General features: G+C 43.0%; 4 protein-coding genes across 6 annotated transcripts in view; 2 read left to right on the forward strand and 2 right to left on the reverse strand.

Annotated features, from left to right (window-relative positions):
- Positions 1-140: 140 nt before the first annotated feature.
- Positions 141-684, reverse strand: LOC117894144. Its single transcript, XM_034801038.1, has 2 exons — positions 347-684; positions 141-281 (listed from the first exon to the last, which is right to left on the reverse strand). Exons 1-2 carry the CDS (start codon positions 612-614, stop codon positions 265-267), a joined length of 285 nt encoding a protein of 94 aa, XP_034656929.1. The 5' UTR covers positions 615-684; the 3' UTR covers positions 141-264.
- Positions 685-746: 62 nt separating this feature from the next.
- Positions 747-2,139, forward strand: LOC117894139 (UBX domain-containing protein 1). The gene is made up of 3 exons (XM_034801033.1): positions 747-907; positions 984-1,598; positions 1,661-2,139. Exons 1-3 carry the CDS (start codon positions 858-860, stop codon positions 1,998-2,000), a joined length of 1,005 nt encoding a protein of 334 aa, XP_034656924.1. The 5' UTR covers positions 747-857; the 3' UTR covers positions 2,001-2,139.
- Positions 2,140-2,147: 8 nt separating this feature from the next.
- On the reverse strand, positions 2,148-13,916 carry LOC117894142 (ribonuclease P protein subunit p29). The gene is made up of 2 exons (XM_034801036.1): positions 13,912-13,916; positions 2,148-2,850 (listed from the first exon to the last, which is right to left on the reverse strand). The coding sequence occupies exon 2, from the start codon at positions 2,825-2,827 to the stop codon at positions 2,219-2,221; it is 609 nt and encodes a 202-aa protein (XP_034656927.1). The 5' UTR covers positions 2,828-2,850; positions 13,912-13,916; the 3' UTR covers positions 2,148-2,218.
- LOC117894134 (serine/threonine-protein kinase NLK) overlaps positions 3,822-22,315 on the forward strand; it is a 70,647-nt gene continuing 52,153 nt past the window's right edge. Inside the window, exons 1-2 of one of the 3 annotated variants that reach the window (XM_034801028.1) lie at positions 3,822-4,338; positions 4,956-5,531. In XM_034801028.1, the coding sequence (XP_034656919.1) occupies positions 5,368-5,531 (164 nt within the window). In that variant the 5' untranslated portion in view covers positions 3,822-4,338; positions 4,956-5,367. Of the gene's footprint in view, positions 4,339-4,955; positions 5,532-22,315 lie in introns of those variants that run through there. The other 2 variants (XR_004648848.1, XM_034801029.1) reach the window with 2 other exon arrangements.

Raw genomic sequence — 22,315 nt, forward strand, 5'->3', positions numbered from 1 at the left:
AGCTGGACTGGGATGCACTGGCTCCAGCCCACTGACATCCACATCAAATTGTATCTATCGGCTCGGCTCCCTCAGGAGCTGGTGGAATATATAATAAAATCGAGCCGACTTTCCCTGCCTAGCCAAGACACCTCAGACCCTTAGCTGGGAATATATTTTATTTCATTTATTTATTTATAAACTCATTATGATGTACTCTGATGTGCTCCTACGTGTCTAGAACCTTTGATATATGGGCTCTGTCTAGTCTTCTCTCTAATGCTCCTATTCGTCGACTGCGCCTGAAAAAATTTAAAAGATATTGGAAATTAAATTGCTTTGCAATGAAATGGAAAATAATGCTCACCCTCCTCGTCCAAGTCCGAGTTGATGATGGAGCTGGCTGGCGTGACGGAGATCTCGCTACGTTCCACGTCTGGCAGACGTGCCACACGTACAATGCAACGCTTCAGCTGCAGGGCAAACGGTCCCGCCGTGGTCAGCGGCTTTAGACGCTCCAAATTGACGCGACACTTGCGAAGCTGGTACTCGACCATGTTCTCAGGGTTCACCTGAGCATTAAAATACGGATGCCTGGGTATCTTAATCACGACCTTCTTCATCTTTGGCGTCATTTTTTTAACCAGCAAACGACAATTTTCCAAACAAAATGCAAGCAGCAACAAAACAACAAAATCGGGTGGGTTCAGTGCTGGACAATTCGAACCGAACATGGCAGTGCATATGTTCGTCACTTCTCAACACTAGTCACAAGTCTGCTTTGTTTTTGTGTGTCATTGTCAGAAAGTTTCATAAATAAATACAGATACAAAACGTTTTCCCATCAATTGATCTTTACGCATCCAAATCCGATCGCTATGAGTGACGTTCAGACCTTGGTGGATATGGGATTTCCCCAGGAGCGCGTGTGAGTGGCTGCTCCAGATTTTCCTCTCTTGCCGGCAACCTGCATCTTTTATTTTTTCTTTGTGGTATTTGATCAGGGAATACGCTATGCAGGTGACCGGCAGCAAGGGCGTGGAGCCGGCCATGGAGTGGCTGCTGGCCCATATAGATGAGGAGATTCCATCCGCTGGAATGCGTGAAGCCGCAGGGTCAGCAGTAGCAACAGGACCCCCCGCCAGTGGCGACGAGTCGGCCCCAGCTCCCAGCAGCAGCGGCGGCGGAGGCGCTGTCGAAAACTCTGACGAGTCGACGGTGCCCAAGTCGTTAAAGTGCGACGACTGCGGCAAAGTGCTGAAAGATCATTCGGAAGTCGAATACCATGCTGCCAAGACTGGCCACAGCAACTTTTCCGAGTCGACGGATGAGAAGAAACCTCTCACCGAGGAGGAGAAGAAGGCCCAGCTGGCCGTGATCGAGGAGAAGCTCAAGCAGAAGCGCATTGAGCGCGAGGAGCGCGAAAAGGTGGATGCCCTGGAGCGCGAGAGAAATCGCATTCGATCGGGTAAGGACATGACCGAAGCGAAGCGTCGCATGGAGGAGATCGAGATGAAGAAGATCGTGGATCAGCGCAAACGCGAAAAGGAGGAGGAGAAGGTAGCCCGCGACCGGGTTCGTGCTCAAATAGAGGCCGACAAAGCCGCCCGCAAGGCCAGGTAGGGCTTTCGTTGATAATTTCTTGAGAAGATTCATTCTAATACTTGATCAATCCCAAAAGAGAAAATAAAGAAATACCCAACTCGGAGCCGGCTCCGTCCGTCAGCTCGACTACGGTCAGCTCTCCCACCGGCGTTAAGTCGCCGCCACGTGACTATACTGAGACCCGCATCCAAGTGCGTCTGCAGGATGGCTCCACCCTTACCGAGACCTTCAACGTGAAGGAGCAGCTGTCGGCCGTGCGCGTGTTCATTCAAGTGAAGACCGGTATAGAGACACCCTTCTCCCTGATGACCACGTTTCCGCGCAAGCTCTTCGCCGAGGAGGACTACGAGAAGCCGCTAGAGGTGCTCGGCCTGGTGCCCTCCGCCGTTGTCACCATGACCAAGACAGCTGCGTAAGGGGAGCACCGCAGCGACAACTACTAGAATATCTAAATCTATCAACGCGGCGCGATATTCCCCCTCCACCCCTCAAAACAACACTTTAACGTTTAAACATACGATTTTATATTATATTACATATAACTAAAAGTAAAAAGGAAAGAAAAACGGACACTTTTCGGTAGAGTAAGGTTCGGTTCGGTTTGGTGTGTACAAGGATTTGCATATTATTGCCCCTACATGAAGGGCTGCAGATAGGTCTTGATCTTCTTCACACTGCGCTCCGCAGGACGGATGGTCAGGTGCTGGCCAAATATGGTGAAATTCATATTGCCCACCGAAAGCCCAAAGACGCACTCGCTCTTGGGCACGGTCCTCAGGCGATCGTCCTCGCCCAGCAGCTTCAGCACATTCTTCGTGTCCATCACACATATGCCGGCCAGTCCCTCCAGCGTCTTGCATTTGGACTGGATCACCTTCAGCCTGGCACCGTGCAGATCGAGCTTGATCAACTGTTTGCTAAACTCCTCGTAGTGGGGTTCGTGGACCTCGGGTACCTGGGTGCCCTCCCGTAGGCCCAGATGCTCGCGCACATAGCTCCGCCAGAGCTGGTGTAGGGGCAGCGCCTGCTCGTAATGCATCTGGCGGGTGGGCAGCGTGTTGAGGCCCAGGCGGGCGTACTCGCGGCGAGACAGCGTGCTGGATTTGTGCGAGCGGCGTTTGCTCGAGTGCTGCTTCCGGCTCTTGGCCCCCTCTAGCATGGTGATGTGTTCGGGTATGATGTTCACGTTACAGCGGTGGTGGTTCACCACCAAGTCGGTGATGTATTCCAGCAGAGGCTCCATTCCAGCAAAAAAAAAGTAAGCAACTTGTGTGCGAAAGCGAATTAAGTGGGGTTTATGTGGGTTAACTTCAGTTTTTTTCTTTGGGATATATACGGTATTTTTTTGTGGCTATTATTTGGCTTATACTGCTCTCCTGAGCTGTCTCTACAAGTAGCACGACAAGGTATGGAACACAGGCAAAAAAACGACCAGCATTTTTAAGTCCCTTTGCCGGATCATTTTATACACGATTGGCCTTTACACCGCCAGAGGGCGACAGACCATATGTAGCGGGGTGTAGTTAATCTTTACGGTATATTAAAAACATGTGTGTATACTAGTTTTGGTATATTTTCCCCAACATTTTTCATGGAATAAGCAACATTTAGTACCCTTGGAGGGATGTTTATTCTCGAATAGGGAAAATGCTGGAAATCTTTGGCTCTAATCAATGCAAAAAAATTCTATCTGTGTTGGTAAGCCATCTCAACAAAATTATGCAGGTACCGAGAATATATCTAGATCGATATATGTACATATGTATATACATAGAAGGCATATGAAAAGGTTAAAAACATGTCAGTCTAAGATAAAGTTATAATCAATGTTTGAGAGCTGCTTTGAAAATGGAAATAGGGTATACAAATGCTCATACTGTGCTATACCTACATGTTGACAAGCAACAAATTGTCAAATGGCGTTGCATTCCGTTCCCACTCACGTAACGTTTTATGTTATTTTTGTTCGTTGACCGTTTTAGTTTTAAACTTAATTTGGAAACATTCCAAAAAAAGGAAGTCGTGAAAACTAGCCACTCTTGTGGAGAATTGATTGATAAATCGGATAAAATTAAAGTTTTAGCGCGGAGACTCCAATCTAGCTATTAATATTAAATAGAACATCAAAACGAGCAAAATAATTTAAGATTTACGGTGTATTTACAGTATATTTTGAAAATGCAAGGTATATTTCGGTATATTTCCGAGGGTCTGCCGGTATATTCTATCGATAAATCCGCAGTCACACTGGTAGAAAGACCGCCGCGTGTGAAAAAGGTTGGAGTGTGCTGCAAAACACAAAATGCAATAAAATAAATTGTACAATACTGCGGCTTCGCGCGTCGTGTGATAACAAAGATAATGCAATATTAAAAGAGCGAGAGAAACGTGACCCGGGCAATTGTTTTTTTGCCTGCTACATATTTGAGAGTATATGAAAGTGTATATATATTATATATATGTATATATGCGCTAATGTGTGTGAGTGTGAGCAGCAGCAATCGTAGTAAATAGTATTGGTATCCGCCTCCGCGTTGCAATAGTTGCCGTCGCGTTTTTTGTGTGTTCGCCTGCTTCAACAATAATTAAAAAAAAAATTCCAATTACAGTTAGGGCTCTTCTATTTTACCTTGTTATCGCCAAATCTCTCACACACCCCTTTCCCCATCGCCCACTCGCGCACACGGAAGAGTCGCCGCAGTCGGCATCAGCAAAAAACCGCTGTCGCCGTGCAGTAAATGTGCATATTTTAAGGTAATTCAAAAAGAAAAGCTATCCCAAACAATGTTTAATTAGCCAGAAAAATTATTTCCTTAGGCCTGGGAACTTTACTTGAGCTTTTCTTTCTTTGCTTTAATTGAGTGATTTTTTGTGTGCGACTATGTTGGCGTCGCCAGAACATAATTGTCAAGTGCGGGAGATCAGAGGCTCTCAATTAATGATTGTCAAATTTCAATGAAAATTTTTTAGAGTATTGTGCATGTGAGAAGGGACTACTATGGCTCCCCGTGGCCAGTTCACTCGACGCGTTTTGAGCGCTTTGCTGCAGCCACGCGCAGGGCAGAGCAAGACCCAGAGCACTCAAAAATCTCACTCACGCGCACACACACATACACTTACAATGTAATACACGGACGCGCCCCGGCAGCCAGCCAGGCAGCCAGAAGCTCACGGCTCTTTTTCGCTCTCCCGTTTTTGCCACCAAAAACGAAATCCCAAACAAAAGAAATGCCAATTAAAGGAATTTAAAATTTCCGCTTCTCAGAGGGAAATTTTGTAAGCTTCGGATCCCGAAGCTGTAGCTATTCCTTTTTTCTTGTTTATCAATTCCCTAAGTCTCTTCTCTCTTTCTCTCTCTGCCCTCTTTACAGTTGCCAAAATGTCCTCAACTCTCCTTTAAATAATCTATAAAAAAAGTGTGAAAAAGAAAACGTGAACAACGATAGAAAGAAAGAAAGCGGGAAAGAAAGGAAAACAACAAATGGCTCACAATTGAATGGCGGCCATCGTGGCCCCCAGCGGCATCCATTGAGCAATCAACACCATTTCACCCACATCAAATCATCAGGCATCACCACCTTTACCACGGATACCACCTCAGAGACCGCCAACGCCACTCGCCATTCGCCACTGCCACCAGCACGCACCACTCCACACTCCACTGAGCTCCATCTGCCTCCAGCAACGGCAAAAGCAGCCATAAGCAGAATTGGAATCAGAATCAGCGACACTGCGAGTGCAGCTGCTCAAATTATTTAAACCACTCGCTGCCGTAGTCCATCAATGAGCGTTTCGATGTCACTGGTACAGGGTGGTGCTGCCGGTGGTGCGCCACAGGGCGCCAGCGCAATATTGGCCGCAGCGGCCCCCTATTACCAGCCGCCAGCTGTGCCGCAGGATGTCCAGCCGGATCGTCCCATCGGCTATGGTGCATTTGGAGTAGTATGGTAAGTAAATTCTTAAAACTGTAATACATTTTTTTTGTTTTAAATTTGCTCATATTCTGCCATAGGAGCGACCTTTCGGTCCCTTTCGTAAGGGATTAATTATCCGGGGTTCAGCAACCTTCTCTAGAGCACACTGTGTGTTGCTGCTTAGGCCTTCCTTTGATTTTGTAACCCTTTTGATTTCTTTTCCCTTGCTGATGTTGCTGCTGTTTTGTGCAGGGTAATGTCAACATCAACAGAGCAACCTCCTCATCCCGTCGTTTGGTAGCAGTCCTTTGTGTCCTTCGACATTTTTTCCTTTTGTGCAATTTTTACAGCTCTTGCCGTCGCGCCGGTCCCCCTGAGGGTGGATTTTTCCATATATTTCTCTCTATTTCTATTTCTCCCTTTATCCGCTTACCACTCTGCTCCTCTCTCTTTTCTCTGCCTTACTCTCCTCTCTGTTTTGTTTCTCTTGTTTCGATTGGCATTTTTGTGCAGAGTTTAAGTACATTTTTACATTAATTGTTGCTTAAATTGAGGTTACATGTAGCGGTTATATTTCTGGTATCAAGTGAAAATTGGCAACGTTGCTTTCACAATCGCTTTTTCACAATTTCATTCACGTGTAAAACGGCATTTCCGGCAATATAATCAAAACGAACGCAAAGTGGAGGAGGCTTAACAGGGAAGTTGCCGATGGCGAGGGCAAGAGAAGCCAGTGAAAAACTAGCACACCTTGAGTTCAGAGGTAGGCTGGGAGAGGGCGGGGGTGGCACAAAGAAGAGCCACAAGTGGAGGAGCAAGCCCTCAAAAGAAGCAAAAACAAAAACAAGTCACACAAAAAGGCAAACTATAAAGAGAGAAGCCAGAAGAAATAGCCTGCTCCTCTTACCGCTACCCCTCAGGTTTCCTGGTGCCTGTTCCCTACTCCGAACGTCCGGGGGAACCTGCAGAATGAAGTCGTTGACGTTCGATTGGCTTTTGAGGAGCAATCATCATCGATGAACGAATGGACGGTATCGGTCCATGCAAAGGCTCGCTAAACTGAAAAATATTAAAACACACAGAAAGACGCTGTCATAGAAGAAGGAGGGGAGAGCAATAGAAGCAGCAGGAATAACCTGGTTTTACTTACCTCTGATGTGCTCGGTCCGTCCACAGTGGAACGCAATCAGGCATTAAATTTAAGTGCTAAATGTCGAAAAGTCAAACCTTGTTCCATAAATGAAATGCAATTCAGTCCACGAGGCCTAGGGTTTGGGTTTTGTTTGTTTTATTTGTATTTATGGTTCCTGATAGGCGGGGAATGAGGAGTGGTAGTGAAGCGTGGTCCGTAGATGCGGAAGGAAGTGCCCCCCTTTGGGCGGGTTTGGGTAGGCATTGATGGGTACATATTACCAACAAAAAAAAAAGCGTAAGCCGTGAGTAGTTAAGTAGTTCTCTTGTTTTCGACTGAAGTTTGGCAACTGGGCAAGGTAAAATAGAAAACTTTTGGTGCTGAAAAAGTTACTTCAAAAAGTGTAAGCCGCCGCTCACTTGTTGCAACACTACGACCGTGTTTGAAAGTTTCAGAAGGGAAGTTTCGATTGAAAGAGGTTCTCAAACATGAAGTTTGGAAATCGATTGAGACCTTTACCCATTCCAATTCAAAATTTGAGGATTGTCATACCCTTAAATACAATTTTCTCCACTGCATTCGTTCCCTGAATGAACCGTCCGTCTGTCATCTTGGAACCCTTCGAAGATGTGCTTATATTGCTCGTAAAACTCCGAAATCGGTGCCTAATGTTAGATTACTCAATTTATAATTTTGTTCCGGGAAATGGTACTCGAAAGAAATGGGAAAAGGAAAGAAGAACAAACATTTAACCAATTAATCCTAGACGCAGAGTTCTACGAATTTAATTTCTCCCAATGCACCAGCTCACTACAGATGCAAAGATACAGATACACAGACCCAAAGAGTCAAGTAAAGAAAAGGAATAATAGATATATAGACTTTTATATATACGTACATACATATGTATGTATGTACATATGTACATACAGGTGTGTGTATTGGACATGAACATGGACTCTGGTTGCAGTCTGGTCCGCAGCCCAGTCGCCTTCTCGCAGCGAGAAGAAATATGTTCTATAAGGTACATATACCAAAAGACGAGCAAAGATCTCTTCGGAGTTTACTTTAAACTACCTGCAACTGGTTTTAGAAGAAGCGGCACAAGCAGAGGGAAACGGAAAGAGTGGTGAGGGACGGACGGACACATGGCAGGCACAGCACACACCAGACGGACAAGCGGACAGTGGAGCGACAAACGACCAACGACCGATGGAAAAAAGACAGAGTAAACCTTTTGGCTGGTTTCAAACATGCTTCCTGCACGACTTGTGGCCTAAACCTGGGACCTGCGGACCTGCAGGCTTGAACCTGGCCTCCGCAACTGCGTCTGGAGTTTGGGTCTGGGGTCTCTGGTCACTGAGCCGCACAGCCTCTTGGGCAAGGTGTCGTCCCCACTCGCAGTCGAAGTATCGAAAGAAGTCTTTGGTGTAGACGCTCATTCACTCGCTCACCTTTTAGCCAATTCTTGATTGTGTTGCTGTTATGTTTGGACTCTAGGCATCATTCTCTTTCTAGCCTGACGCAAAGGTTATTTAAACACTCTTAAATTAAAGTTTCTGTTCTAAAATGAGGAGTGGCGGGTTTCACACGTTTCCACTAAATTATGGGCACTATGAATCATGAAATGTTACTCAACGTTAATTGCTTTCAATTGCATTTCCAGCTCTGAAAATAGTTCAAATCCGTTTGGAATTATTTGTGCATTTTTTTAAGGGTATTTTCGCGGCGACTTCCATGAGAATCTGGTCCGTCTGTCTGCCGCCTTTTTTTGCTTGTTTTTGATCGAGGAGAAAATCTTTAGGCTAATCTGAAAAGGCACAGCAGAGTTTCAGGCAGAGTCACGCATATAATAGTTTTGCCAACCACCGAAATACATACATACAGTATATATGTACATATACATACATTATTTTGGAAACGAAACCAGTGCAGGAGAATAATAGTTCTTTATATTCCCACTCCATTCCATCACTCCATCCATCCACTATTTCTGGTGGAACGAATGGAACAGCTGCTGTTGCGTTGCTCTGCTGTTCCGTCAGGGGTATGCTCCGAACTTCTCTTCTGTTCTTCTGCGATTTCTGTGATGGCTTTTGGTGGTTGAACAACCTTCGCTCTGTTTTTAGAGTATTTTCTGTCTGGCACTAACACACACGCACACAGACACTGCCCGCTTACAGGATATGGGTTCTGTTCTGTCGGTTCATCTCCCGCATATGTTTTTCTCCTGTCTCTGTGCTTCGTTTCACTTCCCTGGGATCCAGGGACTGCATCATCAACCCGAACTCGAGAACGGAACCCTGAACCATCTCCATCCCTCTAGTTTTCGCTCAGTTGCAGCAACGAATAACGGTTTTCCACAACATTTTCTTTTTTGAAACGTTTTCCTTCTGCAGCATAGGGAAGCCATTTTCACATGCCAATGGGAGAAGGGAGTGAAGAGAGGGCAGAGGAGAAGCGGTGTGTTTTTGACTTTGAAAGTGTTGAAAACTAAGCTTAGTGAATAATTATTCTGTTTTTCCTTCATCTCGTACATATCCATATGTACATATGTATGCATGTACATACACTCTATGTCCATAAGTACATACATATGTACGTAGTGCAATGGAAAAATGGTTTCCTTTGCTCTTTCGATGCGATGGGATTTCCTTTTCATTTACAATTGCATTCTCCCATTGACTGGTGAAGGATGAGAAGAGGAGTTCGAGGGGTCAGCAATTGGTTTATGAGTTCCTCATAAATTTTTTCCTTAAGCTTCATTCCACACATGAATATGTATGAATGGACATACATATGCAAGTATGTACATACATATGTACATACAGATGTAAATTAATTGAATTATTTCTCATCGTTTCGGTGGCTGGTGTGTTGGGGAGTTTAAATTGATTTCGTTTTTATTAACTTTGTGGTAGGGATTTTAAGAAACAAGTTCTTCCCTATTTTTAATTTAATACCTCTAGCTGAAATTTGAATTAACCATAATGATCGGGGGTGGAACACACTCTCACTGTGTGGTATTCCTAATTGTTCGAGGAAATTTGTTAAGAGTGATTATGGTTTGCTTTTGTGATTGATATCACTATTTTATGGTCACTTTGCTTATAGCCAATTCTAGAATTGAAATCGTTTTCAACGCAATGTTTTTGCTTGTTCCAATCGCGTGTTCTTATTGTAATTGAAATGTGGCAACGTTGCTTTCTTTCCTGGCAAAATGGCCCTCTCTGTCACGCACACAGGTCCTGCTGCTGTTTCCTTCAGGTAGTCTTCTTTTTTATTCCTCTTTTCGTCGTGTACGGCGACCTATCCCTACTTTTCGAGACAGTGGGTGAGAGGAGACAAAAGGAGAGAATTACGGACGCAATTTTGTGTACAGCTTCATTGCGTCCTCCTCTAGATACGAAAGATACAGCAGATACAGATACATATGTATGTACATACAAACCGATGTGTGTATGTATGTACATATGTGTATATGTGGATACTTTTGTATGTATGTATGTATGTACATGCATGCGTATTTCGGCTGCTTCTCAGCTATGGCATGTGTGGCATGGCCAGCAGCTTAGTTCACTTGAACTGTTGGTTGCTGCATTGGTTCAAGCTGTGGGAGCTCAAATTTATCTTTGAAGTTTATTTAGTATCCCTCTATGTTCTCTATGTTGCTCTCACTCGTTCAAGCCCTCCGCTGGAGGTTCCCTATCTCTTTATCGGGCTGTCATGCTATCATGTAACAAAGTGTGGCAGTGTTAATGCCGGGAGAAGGTGCCACCAAGGTGTCTCCATCTTTTCCATGTACATACATATGTACATAAGTATATAAAGCCATAGGTACATATCTTCTTTATGCGTCTGTATCGGCGTGTGTGTGTTGAAATAATTTTCACGTGTCTACAGAAGAACCCCCATAGTACACCCCTATTACCGAACACCCTCCTCGTAGAATGAGCCTTACGCTCCAAATGTAAAATAATAGCCAACAAAAGTGCCACCAAAACGTGAAAAGCTTCCATTGCGTTTGAGGTTCGGGGTCTATGGAAAGGATATTCTTTCTTCTGTGGACAGTCTCTCCTCTAACTGTGTTTGCGTGCGTATGTATGTATGGGTGTGTGCCAAATAAATCATCGTGTGTGTTGGCCAACTGAACCACACAGCTCCAGAACTATTCCGCTGCTCTTCTGCTGCTACGGCTGCTCCAATAGTCGTAAAGTGCACTGGAAATCTGAAATAAACAAGCACTCGGACATCTAACGGGTGCTACGGAAGCGGGGTTCGGTATACAGAATGGTGTACTCAGAGGCGGTGGTCAATTCTAGTTTAACCCGAGAACCTAATGAAGCTACTACACGGGTGAACAGTCACTCCTCTCTGGGACAGAAGAGGAGAATGTAGGGTAAACAAATTCACGACGGGATGGTGAGGTGTGTAACCCGAAGGGAAACTAATTAAGTTTCGCCTTAAACGCAACGGAATTTTACTTGCGGGGGAAGACAAAAGAGAAGTAAAATACAGAAAGTCTGGCAGAATTTATGCAATTGCGAGGGGGAAAATAAGAGAAGGTAAAGAAATAAATAACTCAATAACCAGAAAATAATAAAGAGAGAAGAGAGGCTTTAAAAAAGAGAATATTGAGAAGTAATCTTCGATTTTCTTTCCCTTTTTTAAAGGTCCCTGCTGATTTTCGAGCACTAATTAGAGATAATGATCTATGTTTTTCTCTTTCGATTGGATGGAGGATTTCCTCCGTTTCATTGGAGGACACCCCGCCCAACTTTGTTTTCCACATCTCCTCGCTTGCACTTTTGATTCTGATTTTCTGGGGCTGTGGAAAACTCGAACTCTCTCGCATTATTTAGCACAATGGAAGAGCAAACGCTTTTCTTCCTTCTGGCACGACGGCACAAGTCACTCAGCCGCAACGAGAAAATCGTGCGAGCTGTTAAATGTGTGGCTGCCACCAAAGGCTGGCTGCTCCTCTGGCAGCTGCAACATCAGAGAAGCATCAGCCGAAGCGACTGTAACTTACGGCCATTGTCTGCGACCTGGCTCTTACTGTTACTGCCGCTTCTCCCACTTGCGCTGCGGTTTATGCTGCCTTTTCTGTTGCCACTGCCTCTGTTGCTGCTATTTATGCTAAATGAGGTTTAACACAAAGCAAAGAAGAATTGCGGTAACAAGAGCATAAACCTAGGGTCGTATCGAATCATCTATGCTCTTTTGCATAGATCATCCTAAATACGCATAGAAAATAGATAATACTATGCCTATTTACATATGTAGTATATAAATGTATGTATACTGACTTATTTTGTAATATATACTTACTTATTTAGTAGTCCCTGTGCATGTGCAAGCCTGCTCCACTGCTCCATGGTATGCGATTCTTTTGGTGAAGGGAAGGGTATAACGTGGAGGGCCTTTCTTCAGGCGGCAGTAGGCAAAAGTTGCAACTGTATAATGTCTGCAGGCTCTCATCGTCTGCCTCGACAGTCGAGGGAGGAAGGAGAGGATGGGAGTCTGAAGAGAGTCAGCCACTGCAGTGCCCCAGAGGAAAGCAGCGATGCAGAGAGCGAGGCCTACATACTACATATGTACAGTTGTGTTCAATGAAATAGTAGTGCCGCGCCACACAATTTTCACAACTATTTTTGAGACCCTTCCAGTCTTTCGAATTGAACAAGTGATACCTTTTTGGAAAGCCTGAAATGTTCACATTAGAACCCAGAAAGAATCCTGGAACATTTGCATTCCATCTTCTTGTTTTACATGACTTAAGAAAAATACCTATAAAAAATGCTGTTCAATAAAATAGTAGTGTTTTTTTAGAAAATTTAAAAAAACAACGAAACTGGAATTAGTGCATATGTTTCATGTTCTATATGTTTCTTGAGGTTTAATATGTAGTTTTTAATCAAATTTGTTTTTACTATGGCCTTACGCCCACCTGTCATGTGTAAATAAGGTACTGCCCAAGCTTAAATAAGATCTGAGACTATAATTCTTAAACACCTTGGCAAAACTGTGCTCTGGTTGACGGATTTGTAATAGTAATAACACATTTCACATTTTACAATAAGATTTCGTTGGGATTTTGGTCTAGAGACTGAGCAAGACATGGAAAAGTGTCGACCTCTTCGGATAAAATTTCATTCCTAGCGAGCTTTCTTGCGTGTTTCAGATCATTATCTTGATGACAGATCCTTTTGATAGGCATTTTTCAATAGTAATATTACTGTATTGTATTAAAAAAAGTATGTTGGCACACACCACTTTATGAAATACGTCAGTATAAGGCTAGGAAGTAAGAGTTTATATGGGCTGTAGCCCATAAGGGTCAACCCAACATGCCCAATGTTGTTTTTTTCAATAATTTGGGCAGTTATCAGATATCTGTGAACACCAAACATATTCTTTTGAGTCTTTCTTACCATATAAAACAACTTTACACTCATCTGTCAAAGTATTTTTCGGACTGTGACACGGCACAGTCCACATGCCTCATGTCCTCATTTTTTCAAAACATGAGTCAGGGGACCTGTACCCATGTGCTTTTATTCTCAAACGCGTATAAAATTGTTTTTCCGGGGACCTCTTGCAACTAAATAATGTGCATAAAAAATCAGTCGTGTATTAGTATCAAAACACTTTCAGAGCGATATAAAATTGTTTTCATAACTTTTTGAGGATATTGAAGACCTTGTTTTTATTTTTTTAATGCAACTATTTTATTGAACAGCAGTTTTCATGGCATTGCACTACTATTTATTGAACACAACAATCTTTTGTTGCAAACTTTTGACAACACATTTTACCACTCTTCTTTTGATTTGTTGCTGCATGGGGGAGGGTAGCTTTCCCTATCGCGCCGCTGTGACCCCGCAACCCCTGTGTGACATTTGCAACTTCAATTTGTAGACACAATTTGCTGCGGCTGGGCTCTCCCGCGATATGTACAGCACCCTTGTATGTATCTGCACCTGTAGTGATCCCAGTCAGTAGGTGTTCATTAAAAATTGATTGTCCAAGCAAATTGATCGACTCTATCAATGCTGCAGCTTTGTTGCGGCAACATTAGCTGGGAGTAGGATGGGGTGGGGTGGCATTAGACACTGTAATTTTATTGACTTTTTAGAATGACCAATTAACAGGCGGATCCTACAGATGAAGCTCTGAAGAAAGGGGTGCTTCCCCCTCCCCTATAACCAAGCGAATTGCGGTCACACTACGCTGTCACACAATTGTGGCACCGTCTCCTCTTACTCTTCGCACATACACATTTAAATGAGGGGAGGAAGAAGGGAAAGAGCTTAACATATTTTTGTAACCCCAAAAATGCCACACAATCAGATACGTTTTTTGCCGCAGTGCTTGCCGCCGCATCCAATACTAAACCGAATGGAGATTTGGTTGCTGCATCATCATCGTCCGCATTCGCATCCTCCTGCCCCATTCCCAATGCCACAAGGATAATCGTGTGTTTGCGCTTGCCACTAAACGCTTTTGACATTTCAATTAAAATTCTACAAAAAGTCTACGTCGGCAGCGGCACACAGGCTCCAGCTCCCAGCTCACTGCCCCAGCGGTAATTGCTGAGAGAATGCCTCAGAGAAGACGGTGCCTTTATATCCCCGCATCTCCCTGCCTCATGGCCCCACTGCAACGTCATTGTTAAATACGTACCCGAATGTACATAAGAGTGTTTGGAAATTGTTGGCCGTGGCGCCGAATGAACAGTTACTGTTCCCTTTGTCCCTCTTCCACCCCTTGGTCAATGTCAAAAATATAATTAGAAAAATGCGTTAATTGTGGCACTCTCCTCTCTCTTCCGAAGGGGGAGTGGACTCCTCCACTTGAAAATATTTTATATTCTTTATTGCTGCACTTGCTGCAGATTCTGCTTCATCATTCCCTCGCTCAATCTTTTTGGCACTGCAACTTTTTAATCTCGAATCTCTTCTGACAACAGCTGAGGCTGTTGCTTGTTGCTATACAGTTTTCGTAGAGAATTGTCCCTGCTACACGCCCCTAAAAGGACGCTTCTCTTCTGATTTGTCATTTACCTTCCCACTGTCTGCCCCTTTGTTGGGATTTGATATTCTTTTTGTATTTTTTGCAAAAAAAAAAAAGGATTTTTTGCATATTTCATTTGAGTCGCAGCGTTTGCTGTCACCCTGTCATTCCGTCATTATTGATGTATGATCTTGATATCTGCACGAAACATACGGAACACGATGCACATAACAAAGGATTTTTACTCCTTTCCGCCCCTCTTTTCTGTGCCTCCCATCTCTTGGGTGCAACAAAAGCTTTCTGTATGATGCCTTGGCGCCGAGCTATCAATGCATCACAGAATTTTCAGTGAGGAGACTTTTCGAGTGGAGAATGGGAATGCGAATGGCGGTGGGGGAGGTGGAATAAGAGAACTGACAAAAAGAACAGAAGAGCATGAGAAAATGCGATAAAAAAACCTTAGAATGAGGGGAACATGAGAAAAAGGACAGAAGAAAGAGTCAGAACGGCTGAGGATGGAACTGCAGAAAAGGTGTCCAGGATCGCATAAATACCATTTGAAGAAAAATGGCGGGAGAGCTGAGAAAGGCATCGATTGTTCCTATCCTTTCTGAAGAAGAAAATAGTTCGTTTTTCGAATCAAATCGCCTCCCTTTAATTTCCTCGTGCCACAATATAACATCAGTTGCGAACGGATCTCTTAGCCACTGACTGGTGTAGCTGTAGCTTTTCGTCTTCTGTCTTCGTCTTCCCCATGAAATTTTGGCAACAATGTAGGAAAAAATGCAGAGACTCCTTGATGAGTCGCAGCATTGTCCCCGAACGTCAGGACGAAAAGAATGGAAGATGAGAGAGAAGAGGGCTCGAATTACGCCAACACAGACAAAATGAGAACAAAGGCGTATCGAAGCAGCGATCCTGTCGGACGAGCACCAGACAGGATCAATGGCATAACAGGATACCGATAACCGAACCTCAAGTACCTGTATTTTTCATCTCATCCCATCCTGTGTCTCCTTTGCAGCTGTCTGGCTTCGCGTTCAGCAACTTTTTTGTCCTCTCTTTTTTTTCTACATTGATTCTTCCTTGCAGTTTGGAGCCATGTCCGAATAATGAGAGCCTCTCCAGGTCTGTTCTCTTTTTAACAATATAAAGAGAAAAATAAATACATCAGGTGGTCAGATATAGCAATCAAATAGGTGGAGAAGGGAGTGGGGCGTTGACGCTGGTGTGAGGGAGAGGGAACGGGGGGCCCAAAATGTAAAGGATGAGCATGAATATTAATATTGACGCAAGGTGGAGCTGCATGATTTCTCTGCCCTTCGTTCCGACGATGCTCCTCTCCACTTCTCCGACGCTGCAAAATCGACAATCGTTGGTCAATTTTTTAAAGTTATTTTTGGACTGTTGTTGGTGCTGCAATTCTTTTTCTTTCTTCTTGAACGAAGAAACCCCAAAAGACAGACGTTACCGGCAACTGGCGGCAGACTCGGACACCGATGGGCGACAAAGATGACTGAAAAATTGCCAGCGGAGATGATCGTGATCGGGATTGTTACTTGATGACTGGAAAGCAGTGACACAACTGCCAGAGAATGGATTGGATGTAAAGTGAAAGAAAAACAGAGTCAGAAAGAAAGAGAACACAGATTGAAATTTCTACATTTCACAGTACATATGTATGTATGTACATATGTACATATTTATGTACCACATAAATTGGTTAATATGTACATATTTATGTACATATGTACATATGTTTTTACATAAATCTTATCCAATAGGTATGTAGTTTTTATTTCCATCGATTCCCTGCACATTTCCAATCACATTCAGAAAATTCCCTTACTATGTACTCAATCCGAAAGTCCCGCAAAATGTTTTCTCATCTCTGAAGCAACATTTTCGTCGTCGCTGTTTTTGTTATTTTTCCTTCACTGCTCACCCACCTTCTTCGTTCTTCTGTTTCCTCCTTCCCTATACATCTCTCTCTCTCCTTCTGGTGCTACTGTTGTTGTTTTAACTGCGGGTACGCATGCGCACACAGATCTTCCTCTGCCTTGGCCACTGAGATCAGAGAAGCGACGCAACGTTCATTGCACCCAACAAAAAAAGAAAAAAAAATTAAAGAAAAAGAAGAATGAAATTTTCGTTTTGGATTTTTACGATGACCAAGCTGGACGGTGACTGGGGAGTAGCATACAGAGAGGGCAGAACTGACAGAAAACCGGATGGTCCTCTCGTCTCTGCCCTGACCACCGACCCAGACCCAAATGCCCCTCTTCTCTTGGACCCGCAACCGTGAAGTCCGAGACCGCGTTCGTTGCCTTTGCCTCTGCCTCTTGTTGTTACTTCTGATTCTGCTGTGCAAAATGTTGCAATATGCCTTCGGGGCAGCAGCGCAACTCTGCTGCAACAACCTATCCCAAGTTAAGTATAGTTTATACCCCGTACATGTTTGTGGTACCAAAAGAATTGTACGAGTGTATTGTGTTCAGCAAAAGCAGTTTCAGTTAGTTCTTATTATTAATCTCCGATAATTTGTGGATCATTGTTGTGTAGGGTATTCCATGGTCTTTAGAACTTGCACTCACTCGTGTGTGCGTGCCCGTGGGGCTCATCCTCTAATTGGAGAAAATGGCAAGGGGAAGCAGTTGCAGGAAGGGAAAAGAGTAAGGTGAAGAGTTTTCTCAAAGTTTAAATATTTTTAATTGAACTTTTGCCTCCAGAATGGGAGGTCAAACACGACACACACACCTACACGCAGGAAAGACAACAACCGCTGGTGATGGTGGAACGGGGGAAGACGAGGGCAAGGTGGAGATAACTTTTTGTGGTTATCGATTAGTTGAATATCGGAAACATGCATCGACGTCGTCGGCCTCTGTCATGATATGATACTGTTAGACAGAGGCATATAATTTGCTTGCGACCACACCCCACCCACTGGGAGTTCTAGTCAGGGTCGAGGTTATTTATGTGATTGTTTCTGTAGCTAGTTTTTTTTAAAGTTAGTTGGGACAGTAGGGGGCTTAGGTGCGGGTTAATAAGTGTAATGGTTAATGCTATGTGATATGGGATTTGTGACATGAATTGGTCATATGTACATACATACACACATACATATGTACATATTTATGTGTTTGTGTTTACGAGGCATGTTTCATGGGAACTTATTATGAAGTGAGATTTAATCATGTTTATTAATAAACATTCCACACATAGTACATGGTGCATACATATGTACATACATATGTATGTACTACATACATACATATGTACATAGCTAATAAATTTTTTTCCATTTGTCTATCGACTTTTAGGTAAGTTCCAGTCAAATTTGTGTGCATCTATGTATGTATGTATGTATGTACATTAAGTAGGTAGAGATCATTAGCTAGAGCTTATTGTAAAGTTTGGGATTGGAGTTCCGAAATGCGAACTCCAATGGGGATTGGAATGTCAATTAAATACTATACGGCCGCCACACGAGACCAGAAATCCAAACAGAACAGCACAAACCATGGAAAAATGTAGGAAAAACTACTGTAAAACTCACTCGACAACAAAATGCATTAAATTCTTTTCATTGTCTCTCTCTCTCATGTGGCCATCATAAAAATGCGTCATAAAATATACTACATGCCACAGAGAGAACATCTAGAGAGCTTCTCATGAGAGTGCGGGGAGGGGTAGGGGAAAGTGAGAATGAGAATGAGTACGCGGGGAGCTGCATCTATTCTCATCGTGTGCGGGGTTGAAGTATCGACAAAGGGTTTTGTTCCTATGTTTCTCATCTCGAGGGTCAAGCATCAAATTTCACGCTCATAGGAGCAGGATTTGGTGTAGGAGAGGAAAGAGATGGGTGGAATACTTCCAATAAGTACTGCTGCTGCAGCGTCTTTTCTTCACTTTGGTATACGATGCATGTGGAGCACTAAAGTCATGGAAAGAAATCAATAAAGAAAGTAATATGAAACGTGGCGGCCACTACTACTGTCCTCAAGCCATCTTCTCCTTTTCGACAGCTCTTCTCTGTCTTTCTGCCCATAAGGCAATTTATCTAATGGTAATATTGTATGGCCATAAAACAATATTGGCAAAAGGCGAGTCAGCTGTGGTCCGTCAGAGGGAATAAAAGAGAACCCACCCATCTCATTCCCCCGACAACTGTCCACTGCCTCCACCTTTGAGGAGGTTCTAAGGCCCAGAGCCAGGCCCTGGCCATGCCGAAAACATTCAGGGAATTTAAGATGCCATAATGCCATGATTTTTATAATATCCAATATATTATCTGGTTACTAGAGAGTTCCCGGTGTATTTGGATCCAGAAAATAGGAATGGAAAGAATGAGTTTTCAAGGATCTTCAAAGTTGTGTTCAAAGTGTGCAAAAATATGATTTGTGTTTAAAAAACAGGAATATGTGGTTTGTGCCAATGTCAGCTTTTGTCCATAAACATCCATAAACATTAGTTTACACTGAAACCATACACACATCACTGGAAATGCTTCGATTATATTAGCTTTTATTTCATTCTATGTAATTCCATTCATCAGTAGAGCCGTTTTCCTAGAACATTATCACCGTAGATCGGTTGCAGAAGAGAAGGAAGTCTTAAGAAAGAAAGACCCTCTATTGTGGTTTCCCTCTCTCCACCTCTCTTGTGTGTTTTTATTTGTTTGGAGATTTCCCCCATGCCCTGGGATATTGCGCTAAATTTAAATCTCTCGATGGCCCTCGAATGACATTGATTTGTCATCACATTCACCATCACATCAGCCAGAAACAGAGAAAACTCACAGATATGTACATACATACATACATATGTACATGCATATGTATGCACATGAAAAAAGATCTTTGAGTCACTCCGATCTTCTATTTCATTCCCCTCCACTCTTTGGGTATTTATCCAGCTGTAAATTGTGTGCGGCCTGTAAGAGCAGGCATCAAGCACCATTAGCACTCACCCTACCCCACCCCCAAACGGCTGTTTCTTAACTATTTTTATACATACACATGTTTGTTAATATGTATATACATACATCCATATATACGTATGTATATCTGCTGGGTGGAGCCCCCGTCCCCGTAAGACAACATATGTTTCCCTCCGAATCTGCTCCCCACTCTCTGTCTCTCTATTTCTATGGGTCCCCTCTATACAAAGTTTGATGACCTTCAATGTTGGGAAAACTATATTTCCTCCATTCCCTTCTCTGTTTGCTTTCGCAATCAGAATTTTGTAAAAAAAATTCGTAGGTGGCTTGTGGGTGGTTGTGAATTCCATATGAAACCAGACAAAACCCCCATGGCACAACATTGAACGGGAAAATGAATTCTGGTTTGCACCTACAGCAAAGCGGAAAACCGAAGATAAAATCTACAAAATCTTTGTTATCCAGGACAACCTGCTGAGAGATGAAGAGAGATTTCGGATTTGTGGTGTTCAGTTTTTCCTTAAATGTAATCCTTTCCTGGAAAGGAGGGTGTCGGGTGTGGCGTTGTCTGTGCAAACTGAAAAGGAAAAAAAGATTTATCTTTTTCCTTTGCTTTTCTGCTAATTAAGGCGGATGGCGAAATCATAACACTTTATGGGAATGTTTTTTTTTTTTTCAATAGCATATTGAAGAAGACATTCACAGATCTCTCAGAAGTACTACATGTACATACATATGCACATGTGTATACAAACTTTTGTATAATCCAATTCTTATTAGTCTTCTCTGCTCTTTTCCTTGCACTTGAGCAGTGGGGGCGTGTCTGCTGGCTGTGTTTTGACTGCTGACTGCTGACAAGGCAAACTCTGAACGGTGGAAAACTCATTAAACAAAGTACTCGTTCGCACACTAGATGGACGGACGGAGGAAGGCAACGACACACCTCAGAGCTCGGCTGTGAAAGAAACTCTCGTATAGACTCCGCTCGCTCCGGCACCTCCTCTCATTCTTTTGAATTTTGTCCCCCACATTCTCTCTCCAATCCTTGAACACTTTTAAATACCCTTTTAGTTCACACAGTCTTCTATCCCTTTACCCGTCTTTTTCGCTATCCCGTTGTTCCCTTTCGTTGGATGATGGAAGCCGCTCCGCGACTGCTGTGCAAGAGTGGGAAATTAACAGTTGGGTGTATGTGTGGGTGGGTGTGTTCATGTGCTTGCAAAAAATAACTTATGTTTGCTTCTGTTGCTCTTCTAGTTCGCTTCACACACTTTTTCAGATGTTTATTCATATTATTGTACCCCTCTTCGGCCTCCCCCTCCACACTGTTCTTAATACTTTTTAAAATGTGCTTAACACACACACAAAAGCAAACATTTAACTATTTGCTGCACACACACACAGCCAAGGAGATGGAGATAGCACAGCTTGAAGCGCTCATAACTGGGCTAGGAAAAGCAAATGATTAGAAGTCCAGGAAATCCATTAAAATTATTTAGGAATCATCTCTATTCTTCAAAAGTATTAGTATTTTAGTATTATTCATGAAATACTACAAGTACAAATTTGAATAATAAAATGGTCTTCTGTTTCTGGCATTCACCTCCCATTTCCATTCCCATTTCAATGGATTTTCTGTTGCTACTTGCATCATTTGTATGCCTCATGCTGTTGCATTGTTATCGTCCATGCCAACTGCTGTCATTCCTTGCATGCTCCAGTATGTGTAAGTTCTTTGCTCTTTTTGCCAAACCTCCTAACAAACGCATTTATTATCAGGAGCCCTGCATTAATGGTGCAGGTGAAAAGTTTCTTACCAGTATCAAAAACCAGAAAATGGAATGAGAACACATTTCGCTGTCTTAAACCCTGGCTTTGGGGGAACCGCCCCTACCAGCTCCCCTCCAATAGGCATTGATAGGAGGTTAGGCTCAGGTTAGGTTGATAGGCTTATACATACATACATACGTGGAAATGTCAATCATGTTTCGTAGCATTGTAAACATCGATAAATTCTTGAAACATCAGAAAAACGTCGCTCACAGCTTCAAATGTTCTCCTCCATGTCCTTCGTTTTGGTTCGTTTTATTGTTTGCATTCATTTGCTTACACGCCCCTTTTTGTGTGTATGTCAGCTGTCTTTAGTAAGGAACCAAGGAACCCAAAAACGAAACGAAATACAAAATTATGCACATAAATTCCGAAAATGCTTCTCAGAGTCGTAAACATTTGCCTCTGCTTCTGTCTGAGTTTTTCTTCTCCGGGTTTCCTTTTCCCTGTTTTTCTGTGATTCTGCATTTCTCCCTCAAAGCTTGCAGAGTTTTCCGGTTTTCTAGCATTGCTTGCAGCTTTTTCTTATTTCCTTGTTTTCATCTCATGTTATTTCTAAGGAAATCCCAAAACGCCTTTCTTGGGTTTTCAACTCCCATTTCTTCTACTTTCTTTGTATTTCTTCATCTTTTCTGTTAGCTTTATCCATTTTAGTTAAATATAAATTGCTTTATCTTTGTGTGTTGGCACAGAATTTAACTTTTCCCACCGCTTTTTGGTGTTTGTTTATTGTTATTTTAGGGGCAAACATCAAGAGTGCGTGTGTGTGTTTCTGTGTACGTATTGCATATTATGCTCACAATCGATGAATACGACAGAAATCGGCCAACATATTTCAAGCGAAATAATTATTTTGCACCCATTAAAGCAGCTACATTATTCCCTCCCCACACACAC

The sequence above is a fragment of the Drosophila subobscura genome, chromosome J, assembly GCF_008121235.1.
Source record: "Drosophila subobscura isolate 14011-0131.10 chromosome J, UCBerk_Dsub_1.0, whole genome shotgun sequence".
NCBI lineage: Eukaryota > Metazoa > Arthropoda > Insecta > Diptera > Drosophilidae > Drosophila > Drosophila subobscura.